This window comes from Arachis hypogaea, chromosome 2 (assembly GCF_003086295.3).
Source record: "Arachis hypogaea cultivar Tifrunner chromosome 2, arahy.Tifrunner.gnm2.J5K5, whole genome shotgun sequence".
In the NCBI taxonomy this organism is placed as follows: Eukaryota; Viridiplantae; Streptophyta; class Magnoliopsida; order Fabales; family Fabaceae; genus Arachis; species Arachis hypogaea.
The window spans coordinates 24,470,338-24,486,149 of NC_092037.1; the positions used below are offsets into that span (position 1 = coordinate 24,470,338).

The 15,812-nt window shown below is 29.6% G+C and overlaps 1 protein-coding gene across 4 annotated transcripts; it reads right to left on the reverse strand.

Moving 5' to 3' along the window:
- Positions 1-4,221: 4,221 nt before the first annotated feature.
- LOC114925086 (uncharacterized) lies at positions 4,222-10,051 on the reverse strand. Of its 4 annotated transcripts, XR_003813232.2 has the most exons (7): positions 9,351-10,051; positions 8,988-9,164; positions 8,851-8,902; positions 8,651-8,758; positions 7,567-7,954; positions 4,662-4,709; positions 4,222-4,590 (listed from the first exon to the last, which is right to left on the reverse strand). XR_003813232.2 is itself a non-coding variant. In XM_072216165.1 (6 exons), the coding sequence occupies exons 3-6, from the start codon at positions 9,147-9,149 to the stop codon at positions 7,950-7,952; spliced, it is 327 nt and encodes a 108-aa protein (XP_072072266.1). In that variant the 5' UTR covers positions 9,150-9,164; positions 9,351-9,442; positions 9,574-9,735; the 3' UTR covers positions 7,316-7,949. The 4 variants fall into 4 exon arrangements, 1 of the variants encoding a protein (XP_072072266.1); XR_011871917.1 differs by having other exon boundaries at positions 4,222-4,709; positions 9,351-9,965; XR_011871918.1 differs by lacking the exons at positions 4,222-4,590; positions 4,662-4,709 and adding an exon at positions 6,046-6,248 and having other exon boundaries at positions 9,351-9,965.
- Positions 10,052-15,812: the final 5,761 nt, after the last annotated feature.

Below are 15,812 nucleotides of genomic sequence, written 5' to 3' on the forward strand. Positions count from 1 at the left end.
TGGGGATCCACCAACAAATCTCCTTCTCATTGACTCAAGTAGGGATAGGCAGCTCCACCAAGTCTATCTTCTATTTGCAAGAATCAAACTTCATTGCAAGTAGACTCTTAGTCATTATATCTGAACCATTATCATCAGTATGGATCTTCTCAAGTTCATATGACTTCATCTCAAGCGCTTGATGTATCTAATGACACCTCACCTCTATGTGCTTTGATCTGGAATGAATCATCGAATTCTTGCTAAGATAGATAACACTTTGGTTATCACAAAATAACACAAACTTCTCTTGATTGATGCCTAACTCTTATATAAATTTCTTTATCCACAAGAATTCCTTAGAAGCTTCAATAATAGCAATGTATTATGCCTTTGTAGTAGATAAAACAACACAATTCTTAAGTCGAGATTGCCACAACACAGCGTCCCTTGCAAAAGTCATCATATAACTAGAAGTCGACTTTCTTAAATCAAGATCCCCAACCATATTTGTATCTACGTAACCATCCAACACAAGTTGGCCACTCCTAAATCATAAACCAACTCTAGAAGTACCATTAAGGTATCTGAGAATCCATTTCACTGCTTGCTAGTGTTCTTTGCCAGGATTAGAGAAAAACTGACAAACAACTCCAACATCAAGAGCAATATTTGGTGCAAATCATAGTATACATCAAACTACCAACTGCAGATGCATATAGAATCTTCTTCATTTCTTCTTTTTCTTTCTCACTTATAAGACATTATTGCAAACTCAGCTTGAAATGACTAGCAAGTAAAGTACTAACAAGTTTGAAATTACTCATGCTAAACCTCTTTAAAACCTTCTAAATATATTTCTACTGCAACAACCATAGTTTTTCATTCTTCTTGTCATGAGTGATACTCATGCTAAGGACTTTCTTTGCAAGACCTAAATCCTTCATAGCAAAGGATTTGTTCAAGTATTTCTTAATATTTTCAATCTTCTTAGTGTCATGACAAACAATCAACATGTCATCAACATAAAGTAAGAGAATTATAAAGTCATCATCAGAGAATTTTTGACAAACACACAATGATCGGAAGAAGTCTTACTATACCCATGACCTTCCATAAAGGATTCAAACTTCTTGTACCATTATCTTGGCTCTTGCTTTAGCCCATATAAGCTCTTCTTCAACTTGCATACGAGATGCTCCTTTTCTTTAACCTTAAAACCTTGTTGTTGCTCCATATAAATTTATTTATCTATGTTATCGTGAAAGAATGCAGTCTTTACATCAAGCTGCTAAACCTCTAAAGTCAAGCTAGCCACCAATCTAAGTATAACTCGAATAGAGGACATCTTTATAACTAAAGAAAAAATCTTTTCAAAATCAACAACTTTTTTCTACTCAAAGCCTTTCACAACCAACCGAGCTTTGTACATTGGCCGTAGACATTTTCATCCACTTTTAATTTGAACACTCATTTATTCTTGAATGCTCTATATCCTCTAGCAACATCACCAATTCAAATGTATGATTCTCCTACAAGGATTTTATTTCTTCTTGCATGGCCTTCAACCAATCTTTTTTATGTTTATTAGACATAGCTTTCTAGCTAGTAGCTCTCTAGATCTCCAGTCTCAGTGTTCATCACATACTCATAAAGAGAGTATTTCTGAGAAGGATGACACTCTCTAATAAATATTCTTAATTTAGATTCAACTGGTGGTTCAGGTGAAACTTCAATATTTGTTAGAACTTCTACATCTGGCACCTCAGGTTGAGGTGTAAGTTCATCATGCAAATCATCACCTTCATTATCAACTTGTACATCTCCCCCATCAATAGGAGGTCTAGTGGAAGGATTAGATTCATTATCAGCAGAACGTCTAACAGTTGTTATTGGTTTATCTATCTTCTCAAAGTCTTCAATAGTTTGGTCTTCAAGAAAAATCACATCTCGACTTTTAATTATTTTCCTGACCACTGGATCCCACAACCTATAACCAAAGTTTTTGTGACCATAACTCATGAAGATACTCTACTTTGACTTTCTATCAAGTTTGGATCTTTCATATCTTGGAATATAAACAAAAGTTCTACAGCCAAACACTTGCACGTGACTATAGGAGACATCTTTCCCTCTCCAAACATTCTCTTGAACATCACCATTTATTGGAACTAAAGGAGAAAGGTTGATTAAATCTACTATAGTCCTCATTGTTTTATCCCAAAGGATTTAGATAACTTTGCATGAGAGGATACACCTGACTCTGTCATTGATAGTGTGAGTCATTCTCTCAACAACTATATTATGTCAAAGAGTCTTAGGAATTATTTTCTCAAGTTTGATCCCATGTTTCTTACAATACTTTTTAAATGGACCACTGTATTCACCACCATTATTTTCTCGAACATATTTTAATTTCTTTCCTGTTTCTCTTTCAACACTTGCATGAAAGTTCTTGAAGACACCGAGAACCTGATCTTTAGATTTCAAAATAAAAGCCCATATTTTTCGAGAGTAATCATCAATAAAAATAACAAAGTATGATGCATCTCCTAGTGTTTTAGCATCCATAGTGCATACATCAATATGAACTAAATCTAGAACATGTAATCTCCTATGAGGTCCAGGATTATAAAATGATACTCTATGATGCTTTCCAACACAACAATGAGTATAAGTATTTAATGTTGTACCTTTCACTGGAAGTGAGTACTTTTTAGCTAAGACACTAAGTCCTTTCTCACTCAAGTTACTAAGACGCATATGCCACAAATCAGAGGAAGAATCATCAACCACATTCACCTCTTTTTTGTACAACTTTGCTTGTAACCAGTAAATAATAGTGAGACTATTATCTTCTTTGGCAACAATGAGAGCCCCTTTGATAATCTTGCATTTTTTACTAACAAAAGAAGTACAATACCCTTCTTGATCTAATGCCTTCACTGAAATAAGATTAAACCGCATATCTGGCGCATGCCTAACCTTCTTCAATTGCAACTTGCATTCCATGTTGATTTCAAACCACACATCACACATGCTAATAATATCACACATCCCTTTATCTCCCAATTTGATCTTGCCAAAATTTTCAGCAGTATAAGATGTGAAAAATTGAAGCCTCGGAGTGACATGACATGAGGTACCAGAGTCCATAATCCAAATGAAATCATCACAGACAAGATTAACATAATTTTTTATCATAGGTGATAAGAGCATCTTCATAAACAATAGCAACAGTTTCTTTATCACTATATTTACCTTTGTCTTCATTTCTTCTCCTTGATTGTTCTTTTTTCAAGAACCTACAATACCTCTTGATATACCTTGGCTTACCACAATGATGACAAATAAACTATTTTCTTAGCTTGTACTTTTCTATTGACTTATTTTGGCTCTCTGACCAGTTAGAACTATGAAGTTTTCTACTTTGACTTCTTCCCCATGACTTTGAAATAAGTGCTTTTAATTGGGAGGAGGTATTGATCAAATCTCGTTCTCTTTTTCTTACTTCTTCAATCAACATGTTCTCTTTAACTATTGCCAACGTTAACTTTTTCTTTGGAGGTGAATAAGTCAGTCTCACAACCATAACTTTCTAACTATCAGACAAAGAACTTAGCAACAACAAGACTTGTAACTCATCATTTAAGGTGATGTCGTTATTTATCAATTAGTTCACAGTCTCCTAAAATATGTTCAAGTGCTTTGGCATAGATTTACCTTCATTTATATTTTATATTGACCAGCTTCCTAATTAAGAAGGCTTTATTTTGCATATTCTTCCTCTCATATAACTCTTTCAATTTTTTCCACATCAAAGCAACCTCCTTCTGATTCAATTTCTCCCATTCAGCATCAGATTCGATACCTTTGGTTATCTCCCTCCACAGGATCATACAAGTCCTTGTTATACAACATATCTTCTATGAGGGTCTTCCAAATCGAGTAATTTTTGGAATTTAATTTTATCATATTTGGCCCCTGAATATTTTTTTCATTTAATAAACACAAAAATAAACAACCAAAGCTCTGATACCACTTTGTTGGTAAAAATCGAGGTTTAGATAAAAGCCTGTCTAATAGCGAAACCATTAAAATATTTTTTCGACAATCTGTGCAATTCAATAGACAACTCCATAGATACTCCACCAGCAAATATAATAATAGAAATTAAATAATCAAATATCAAAATTTTATCGTAAAAAAATCTTCTAAAGAGGGATAAGAAATTCACAGGACTTAGTCTAGTAAAAATTTTTCACTATCAAATTAATTGGTATACAATTAGTCTTCCTAATACACTAGGACATCCCAACAATCAACAAAATACATCATTAAAATTGATGAAATCAACATAAACTCTCTAAAAAGTGAATATATCTCAAATCAGACAAAAGAAAAAACAATATAACTAGTAAGTTATATTCTAATATTCATCTTGTTCTTGTATGGATACCTGGAGGGAGAGCTCGGTCTCTGGGAATCGACGGCGAGTTATTATCTTCGGTGCCGACCTTTGTGCTTTGCGGTAATCCGAGCTTTACTCCAAAGGGGATGTCCAATCGCGTAGAGCTTTGAGCAAGAAACGAGGGGGAGGGAGGAGTGTACCTGCAAAGGCACTCCGAAATTTAAGTCAATATTGAGAATTCAATGTGTGTCTTTAGGATGGAAGATCATACCTTTTATGGGTGGCTCTGTGCAAGTCGGTTATGCTCCTGCTTTATTGCCTGTATTAAAGAGCAATAATTAGGTTGGACGTTTCACATTTGGAAAGCAATCCATTAAACCGAGTTGTAACGTAAGTGGCCGATTAATGACGTTATTGCCGATCAATAACTGTAATGCCGAATTATAACGCCAGCTTTCTGAATAATAACGTGAATAATGCTGAGTTATGAATGATAATGTCGATTTATGATGTTGAATTCGTAACGGCCGGATCACATCTCTATACCAAGAACAACATACTAAACTTTGATAAAAGTTTGAACAAATTTACCAGTTCAATGAGATCAAAATAAAAATTTCTTTTCTCGCTTTTCTTCTTCTCTTCCTCATTGCCGAAGTACTCTTACTCTCTGTTTCTTTCTTTCCTCAAATTGAATTACTCAATTTTGTTTCTTTCTTTCCTCAAATTGAATTACTCAATTTTGTCCTTTTCTTTATATTCTTATGTGATTTAAGCCTTTTTTTTAGTCGTGGGTTCTACTTAAATTGAAAATACACCAACAATATTCAATACTTAAAGTTAGTTTTTCATTAATATTGATAATGAATATTGACCAATATAATAATTTTTTAATAGTGAAACTAAAAGTTTTGAAACTTTAAAATAATTTCGTATTATTTTTTAAGAATAAATTTAATACCAACCACTACAACATTTTCAGGTTGAGGCAACATTTAAAAAGTGTTGCCTAAAAGCTGTTAAAATATTACTTTTGATCTATGGCAACACTTTTAGACCTAAGACAACGTTTTTGGGCGGCGTTGCATATGCAGCCGTTGCCTTAGATCAAGGCAACACTTTTTTGTTTCAAAAGCAACGCTTTTGAAACCAACACTTGGTAAGTGTTGCCTTTGGTTGAAAAACAAGAACACTTCAAAAGTGTGTTTGAGACAACACTTTTGCAGTGTTGTCTCTTCTCTGGTATTTTGGTCACTACTAAAAAGTGTTGCCCATTTGCAATAAAATGCAACTCTTTTACGTGTTGCTTATAAGTTGAAATTTGCAATCCTTTGAAGTGTTGCCTATTAGTTTTGAATATGCAACCCTTTAAAGTATTGCCTTTTCTTTTGGATATGCAACCTATACAAATGTTGCCTTTTCTTTTGGATATGCAACCTATTCAAGTGTTGCTTTTTCTTTTGGATATGCAATCATACAAGTATTGTCTAATATTCAAAATATGCAACTAATAAAAGGGTTGCCCTTTTGATAAAAATAAAAATACAAAAAAATAAAATTTACAATAAATTTTTTAGTTCATACATGTATACTTATTTTAATTAATAAATAAATTTGTGCACAATAGAAAAAAATTATAAAAGAGACAAAATAACTAATAATAAAATTTTAATTAAAATAGATATTAAAAAGTTCAATTAGTATTTTAAATACATGTTCATCAATAATTCTCAACAAAATAATAAAATTCTTGTCTAATAATAATTGTCATAACAAAATAATAATTAATATTTATCAAAAAGATGTCAATCTACTTGCATATTTTATATCCATGCTTGACTTGTCCTATATACTAAATCTGCAAATAATACACAATAAAAAATAAGCAACTTATCATTAAAACTGAAAAATTATAATAAAAATTTCTTTATGATATTAAATACTATAGATATAAAAACAAAAAATAGGTCTAAAAACTCCTTCTAAACAAAAAGAGTGAACGGTAACAGGACCTCACCACTGGGGATGTTTCTTATATATGAATATTAAATTGTGTATTCCGCTTAACAAATATATATTCATGAGCAGTGCTTTTTGTAGTTTTTCTAATAGAATATTTGTTAAAGTAAAACTAGCAAGTCACCATCTTAATTCTTATAAATACATGATTTCTTATCATTCAAGACCAAATCCGGCAACTTTTCTTGCTACCTCATTAAAAAGTGGTTTTAGAAGTTCTCCGAAATTTATTATCGAAATTTCATGAAACTTTGAAATAGATACTTAAACCACTTTAATCCAACAACAAAAATTGTAATTTCTTCTGTGTAAACTACCACTTCTACTAACTCCACTGGTAGCCTAGCTAGCAAAAAACAAGAGCAAATCCTAATCTAATAGCATTGAATCCAAAGGAAAAATACATTTATTGAAAGAAACTAGGAATCTTAATATTGAATTTTGTGCTTGATCTCTAATAAGTAGAATGAGTGTTTTTGTTAGCAGAATCTGTGACAAATACAAAGCTCTTGAACAATTGATTCTATCATATTCAGCATATATTAATCAAATCAATTGATTCTATCATATACCTCAGAAATAAACATATATATGACATAGCCAAGGAAAAAAGCTAGATGCAGATCTTGCAAATTTATATCAGATTAGAGTCCAAACAGAATAGTTATATTCTTTGGAACCACTAACTGAGGATATATTAGAGGATAGCCTTGAACTGTTATCTTCTCCAACTTCATCTTCAGGTTCATCAAATGGATAGAAGTAAGGCTTAGAAGACATTTTTAGTAAGTCTTCATCTTGTACTAGCATCTCCACAACTCTCAAATGGATAGAAGTAAGGCATAGGAGGCATTTTTGGTTTACTATCACTATCAGACAAGTCCACTCACTAGTCATCACCATTAATTTGTTCACGCAACATTATCACTCTTTTATGAATCACATACACACACATACACACCAAGATAGCCAGGTAATAATACTCAGACTCATTCATATATAAGGGGATGTTTCATATATAATTTTTGTGCAACATATTTTAAATTCAACTACAATAATCAACCATAAGCTTCATGTATTCTTATCATTCAAAACTATAACTAAGTAGAGTCATCTTTTTAAATAAAAAAATAAGGCAATAGATTAAGTAAAAGAACCTGCAAGGTCAAGATGTGTCCGAGTAAGCTTAAGCCAATCCATTTGACTATATCCTTTTTCAAAAGGAACTTTGGTTCGAGCTGCCGGCTTTGCGACAGGACTCTTCAGTTGTGGAGACCTCTGAATCAAATTCATCCCATCACTCATAACGGATTTTTTGTTTAATTCATTCGGTTGACGTGAAGTCACACTGGTTACGGTGAAAGACAAAGAACCAACTTTGTCCTCCTTTATAGAGTCCGCATTATTTGCAAAATCATCCTTCCACAAGAAACCACCATCTTGATTACTACTAATAGTGGGAGAACTTGAGTATTCTTCTTTTATGGAAATATCAGCAATATCCGAAGCAAGTTTCTTTGTTTCAACACCCTCCTACGAACTAACCTATAAATCCAAGGCATCAAATTAGAAAAATAACACTAGATATACAAATTCTTATCAAATTCTCAAGTAACTCAAATTCTTATCCTATGAAAAGTGCTTGGATTGTGTAAAAGGAGATCATAGAGATGGAAATAAAGAGATATAGCAATTGAGATAATGACACACAAATAATTTTTGCAAGAGTCTAGTGAAGGCCATCATGATTTGTCTAAGAACAAAATTTTCAAAAGTAGAAATTAGCATGCCACCCTTATAGTGATAACACTTTAATTAGAAAACCTCTCTTTCAATACATAGTTTCTTATCTTTAATCAGAGGCTTCTCCTAGTAGCATGCCACCCTTATAGTGATAACACTTTTTACCTTTTTTTCCCAAATTCCTAATTTTCTAATAAGAACCTGACCTTAGTCAATTCTCATCAACTCATCATGGATTTCAACAAAAGCAACCATCATAAACCAAGATTTCTATTTTTTGTTTTGGAGGATAAGCAAGTCCTGCACGAAGATTTTATTCACACCAGATAGAATTGTAAAAAACAGAAGGGTATAGAAAGCCACAAATATTTAAACCTACTCAAGGTAAAAGCAAGTCTCCATTGATGAGAGAATCCTATACATTTTATTTACATAATCAATGCTACTGAAAATGTTACCCCAGAAAAAATCCATTTAGATTCATCACAAGAGCTTCACCTGATGATAGAACAACAATGATATATTGCCATCCAAGTGCAGGTGAATGCCTCCGGATGGACCTAATGTCAGTGAAGGGCACCGCTCTTATGGTGTAAAGGCTTCTCTCTAACCAATAAATGGAAAAAACTTTAGCATATTAATACACCACACTGCACAGGATAATAAACTCATCCAGTCTACACCAAATGCAAATTTACCTTTCTCAGAAAGGCTCGCCTCTGAGCTATGGCCTTTGTAAGGAACCCAAGTCTAAAGTGAAGCAAAAACAAACACATTAGCACGAACAATACATTAGACTGAACGAAACGGATAGGAGCAAACAGAAAATGATCACCATGAACAAGGAAGTGCCTTGCTTAAACAGCTTCAGTCTTCCACTAATTCTTTCTGATGCAAAATGCGTTGGATGAATTGCCACACTGTCCTTCAAAAACACAATCTCAGCATCGTCCCGCTCATGAGGCGAGCTCACCTTAGTACTGTCGCTTCGCAGCATGACGCTAGCAGAACCCTAATCAAATTATATATGTTAAAAAAATATCAAATCAGTTAAATTTGTTATTGGAATGATAAAAATTAAGAAAGCAATCCAATAGTGAAGCATTCAATTGAATCGTGGAACCCTAACTGAAACGCAATCGGATTCAAACCGGAGAAATTGTGAAGTGAAAAGAGAGGAATAGAGAAATAGTGTTACTTGTTGCTACGAAGCGGCGTAATCGGCGTCGTCGGATAAATCGTGAAGCTCCGAAATATCGCAGAGAAGCGAAGATGAAAATAGAAAGCGAACTCACGGAGGAAATAGAGAGGAACAAGTTTAAAATTAATATACACATCAACAAGCTTAACCAAAAATTAGGATTCAAAACACAAAAAGGTGCTAAAATAGAATAGAGAAAGAACAGTAGAATCATCAGTACCTGCAGAATAATGCCAAAAACGAGAATCTTACAAAAAATACGAGCAGTGATAAGTGAACAGTGACCAGCAGTGATGAACACGAGCAGAGAGGATCGAAACTCAATGAGTAGAGGAGTAGAGAATCGAAGCTCAATGAGAAGAGAATCGAAGCTCATTCGCGAGCAGAGAAGATCGAAGCTCAACGATCGAATCACATTCGCGAGCAGAGATTGAGATCGAAGCTGAATAAAAGAACGCGCGTCATCATCGAATGGATTGAAGAACCAGAGAGGAATGAATCATTTGTAATGGATTGGGGTTATGGATTTCATTAGATTGGGTTTTGCTGGCAACGAGAGACTCTTCTTTCTTTTTTTTTTTCCATTTTTCTTCGCATAATAGTTAGCCTTGTGATTTGGGTTATTTTTATTTTTTTAAGAAATATTAAAAATTTTAGGCAACACTTGAGATGTGAAGTTTAAAATAAATTAAAAAGACAACTCTTAAAAAAGGTAATATATTATTTTTATAATAGTTATTTTTGTATATTTAATAGAGCAACACTTAATAAGTGTTTCCTAATTTATCAATAGCATCACTTATGGTGTGTTGATTAAAAATTCGTTGTTATAATACTATTTTATTACTACTAGTATAAAAAGTTACCTTTATATATATATATATATATATATGTTAGGCAACTGTTTTTAAGTGTTATCTTGAACATATATTGCAATAGCTAATAAATGTTGTAGTGAACAAATAAAACCATTTCAAATAGTTTTTAATAAAAATAACTTTTCATAATAGTATTTTTACCATCATAATAAATAGATTCCAGGAGCAAACTTATAGGTCATGTATAAATAAGAATAACAATATCTATTCCCTAATATTTATTCATTGTTTTTAATATTGAAAATAGTTAAACTTTTTATTTAAGCGTAGCGTTGTAGAACTTTTATAGTTACAATTACTGTTTGTTTTCGTTTAAAAAAAAATGGTTCATACATTTTTATATATTACGACCCATGAAGAACACATACACGGTGCACAATAGTGATTAATTAAATACAATTCATCAACTCATGTGACATTGTTTACCTACTATTATATCATAAAACGATCTACTTACGTTAATAAGTAAATTAATATAACGTGAATCTTTTGTGGTGTTTTGTTCCCTCCTTTTATAGCTGGTATAATTACGTAAAGTTCAGATTTAAAAAAATATCAAAATTTATAGCAAAATTTATTTGATAAATTTTTAACTCAATTCAATAAGTTTTGAAAAACGAATGGGTTCAATATTGTGTTTAGTTAAAGATTAAGTTTTAATTTAAAATAGTTTAAGGGAGTTAAATTATAATTATAAATCATTTAAATTCAATGTATTTAAACAATTTACTAATCAAATTCTGATTGATCTACTTTATCTTGGATTCTGAGACCATGTACCGGCTAAGAATAACCCAATTATGATATAATTTATGAAAATTTCTTCTTCTGAAAGAGGTTATCAACTTATCATTGTATTATTTTATAAAATGAAGTGTGTTATGCATAATATTTGTTACTTATTTTAATTCAAAGCCAGCATATATTTGATACTTAAAAAGTAACTTACTAATAAAAGTATCTAAAATTGGATTCTCATAAGACAAATCAAGTGAATTATGTTATCATAAAATAATAATAAAAAACATTTTCTAGTTTCTAATTAATCTATTGAAATGGAAATCGTACGGTTAGAGTAGCAACAAAGCAGGATGATGTATATGACTATTTATTTAATTAGTGCTATTGAGAGACAGAGGATACAGCCGGATCTTGAAGGAAAAAATAAAATAAAAACCTTATTTTAATCATCCACCGATGTGGCAACATGAAAATGGGCATTATTATTATGTGAAAAGCACTGACGAAAGAACAATTTTAAATTTGTGTAGTGGACACATAGTCGTATCAGTTATCACGTATAGGTTTTGGCCAGGCGCTTCTATGTGTTGTCAATACAATAATAATATTAAGACTAAAGGTAGGAACCAAAAGCATATCAGCCAAAATTCAGTCATATACTTTTGGATGAATTCAAAATTTTTACGAGTTAATATATATGGATATTTCTTCTATTAAGTATTAGAATGTTTCTTTTTCATATTAAATGGATGTTCTTTTATATATTTTTTGAATTTGTGATTGTTAGAAATGGATAGATTAATGTGAGAAAAAAAGAGGAAGGTTTTTATAGGTTTTAATTAGGTTTACTTAATCAATTTAAAATTTTTAAAATTTTGAATTTAAAAAATTTAAAATTAATTAATTATTGATATAAATTAATATAGTTTTGTTTAATTTTTGACTGATAAATTTTTGGTTCCTTATACTTTTCCTAATATTAATATTTAATACCAACATATCAAGGCTTAATTTAATATCATATAAAAAATAATCCTACAGGTGAGAAAGATGAGATAAGTGAAAGTGGATGAAAAAAACTATAATCTAATTAATAGTTATAAATTATATATGAGTTAATACTCAAGTAAATTTTTTAGTGTAAAAATAATTAATGGTTATAAATATTTATCTTTATTTTAATATTTTTTTATTTTTTATTTATACTTTACTGTAGAGATGTATATTCTTATAAAAACATCTTGACATGAAAATGATATTGTGTAAATCGTTAAATATTTCAGTTAAAAATATCAAATTATCTCGGAGTTCGCATAATTTTTAAATAATTTTAAAATTTGACAAATGTGTCTCGACCTCGCCCGAACATATCTCTAACAAAAATATTGTTAAATTGGTAATCATATTTTATCGAAATAGCAGCATTCCTAAACTAATTACTTAGGTGTCATTAATAATTAAATTAAAATAACAATAGCTGAAAATTCTCCAAATCACACTAAGTTTACCCTAATTTTTCCAAATTTTTCATTCCCAACTCATTCTCTGACTCTATGAATTTTGAAAGATTTTCTTAAATGTGAAAAATTTTCTTGAACCCTAATTCAACAAATTAAGATTGGAAACTTTCTTTAAATCCTAATTGTCCAAAATTTACATATTAAAAAAAGAATTCATCAATTCAAAAATTTAATTCGCTGAAAATTGTCAATTATAGATTAATTTATATTTAAAGAAGATTAATAATAATAATAATAATAATAAAACTCATCTAGAAGAAAAGGCAAATAGATTCATATACAAGAATTCGAAAATTTCGTTGAGGAAGCTCTTCTTAATAACTACCACTTTTCTATCTTTTACTAACCTAAACAATAACACAAGTTTGAAGAAGTTGTAATTGATGAGAAAAAGGGTGAAAAGAAAGAAAAAAAAAGTTTTTGAATCCGAACTTGAACCTACTACAAAAACAAACAAGGAGGACAAAGAAAAAGAAATGAAAGAAACCGCAGTGATTGAAGTAGTTAAAAAAAAGATGATGACTGTTCCATCCATTGATGATGATGGTGCAAAAGCCATTGAGACTATCGAAAAGATCGTTGTTACTATCTTTGTTTCAATAACAAAAACTTTATGTCTACCGACACAGAAAATTTTGCAATAAGCCAAGGAGGATGTGCCATTGCCACCGAGAGAAGTATCTATTTTGAAAATAATTTTTAGAAAAATTTTTAAATTTGGAACAATTTTTCAAGATTCGAAAGTGCTTGGAGAGAGAGAGAATTTAAAAAAATTATAGTAAATTTAGTTTGATTTGAAAGATTTTTATCTAATGTTATTTTAATTTAATTATTAATTATACCTATTAATTAGTTTAGAAATGCTGCCATTTTATTAAAATACGATGACCAGCTCAACAATATTTTTGTTAGAGATGTGTTTCATCGAATTTGAAGACATGTTTGTTAAATTTTAAAATTATTTAAAAATTATTTTGTTAATACTACAAATTAATTACTATTTTATCAACACCAAAATTTTTTGGATACTGATTTAATATTTACCTTTAATAATAATAATTGATGTAATAATGAAAATAATGTATAAGATAAGAGAGGGCCCTTGTATAGTTGTATAGTTTCTTTTCCTTTCGGATGCGTACGAGGTACAACCCAAAAGAAGGGTCAAGATTGGCCAATCGCTCTTATAATTATAAACGGCCTTTGAAGCTCTTATAAGGCCATATTATTGGCAAACTTCGTATTAAAATATTAAATATTACGTATAATTCAATTTGATGAGATATTATTCTACACCTAGATACTACAATAAAATACTTATATTATCTATATCTATAAGTGGAGGATGATCGGTACATAACATTTAAATTCACTTTGTTGACTTTTCTAACATTAATTTGATTTTTAAATTTTTTCCATATGAAAAATTTTATAGGGATAATTTTTTGTTATTTCGTAGGTTTCTATAATAATAATAATAATAATAATAATAATAATAATAATAATAAACAAAAAATGCAGAATTTGCATGCACACTAAAAGCTTTGAATATTTAATTTTATTCAAATTTTTATTGTTATGCTTTTAATTTTCAAATAGATTAACAAGAGGCCTTCAGTTGTATGCGATATTTGACTCGTACATTCTTTTTAGTTTTTTTTTTTAATAAAGAACAAAATTAACTAATCATTTTTTAACACAAGATTCCTTAACATTGAAAAGTCATTGGGTTACATGTCAATAACATTGAAAAAGCTAAAACGGTGTTCAATTCGCTTCAGAATTTGGCAGCAAATTGCTATTTCTTGTAAAGGTGCTTCCCTAAGCCGACAAAAATGTGAGCTATGCTTACCTAATTAATTACAATTAAATAATGTCTAATAAAAGAGTAAATAATTCGATAATTTACATATTAAAAGCGAAAATAATGATGATAGTATTTGTGACAAATTGCTAAATTCTTGAACGGTGAGAATTTTCGTGACAAAAATAATTGTGGCTAAACCCTGTTTTGTGGTAGTGATTTTTTTTTTCCTTATGGTTAGTATAAAGTTTAAAGGTGAATTTTGATTTTTTTTTTTTCTTATGGTTAGTATAAAGTTTAAAGGTGAATTTTATGATGTAGGAAAAAAGATTCTTTTACACTTGTATGTTTGTATTGTTAAAAAAGTAGTGTAACAAGTATTTAGAAAGAGAGTAATCGAAAAAATAAAATTTGACATGTTATATGTAAAATGTAGTGTAAATATGTAAATGATATATTGATTAAATAGGCTAATTGTATTTATGTTAATTAATTATTAAAGATAATATTGGGCCTTGTATAATTTTTTATCTTTGAATTTTTTGAATCTATGCTCTCTCTCCCTAAAAATATTAATTTTACACACAAAAATTTATTAATATTTGTTTATTTTAATATATACCTTTTTTCGTTTTTGGTGACTTAGTTATATTCAACTTCACAAATATAAAAATGTATCTACATAATCTAACCAACAAAAAAAATAAACAACTTTACGTATTTAGATACATTTAAATTAACGGTAATATTTATATATATTTAATTTAAATATTATATCAATATATCTGTCAATATTGTTCTGGGTATATATAAATATTTATAAAAAAAATATTATTCAAACACCACATATTCTTGACATCTTATAAAAATAATTTGTTATTAATTATTCATATATTTAAATTATTTTTTAATTAATAAAATAAAAAAATTATATTTAATTGTTTAAAAAATATTGATATCAAAACTGTATTTGTAATACTTTCATTTTTATGGTGTAGAAAGAGAGAATATATGTTTTGGGAGAGTTATTATCTTTAAGAATGAAAATTGTAACGAGACTTTACTCTTTGTTATAAAAAAATTAAAAATTAATTTAATTTTAATGCAGTGTTAGTATAAAATAATTTTATATCTATATCTAATGACGTAACACTATATTAACAAAAATAATTATTTTTTATATTAACTGTATAAATTGTCATCCAAGAGACTAAATATAGTTATATGACTGTGTAAAACACATTTTACACTGTTAATATATCAAAATCAAACTCAGTAAAAATATGTGCACCCAAAATTAAACATGGTAGACACCAAAAAAAATATGAAAAAATATAGTTATTTTTTAGGTATTATGTAGACGCTATTTTAATTTGTTATTTTGTTTGCATTAAAATATCTATTTACAGTTGTTTATAAGAAATAATTAAAAGAAAATTTCAAATACTAAAAAAAGAAAAATCTTTTAATAATTGATATTCCAAAAAAAATTGTTTAAAAAAATATTAAATACTCC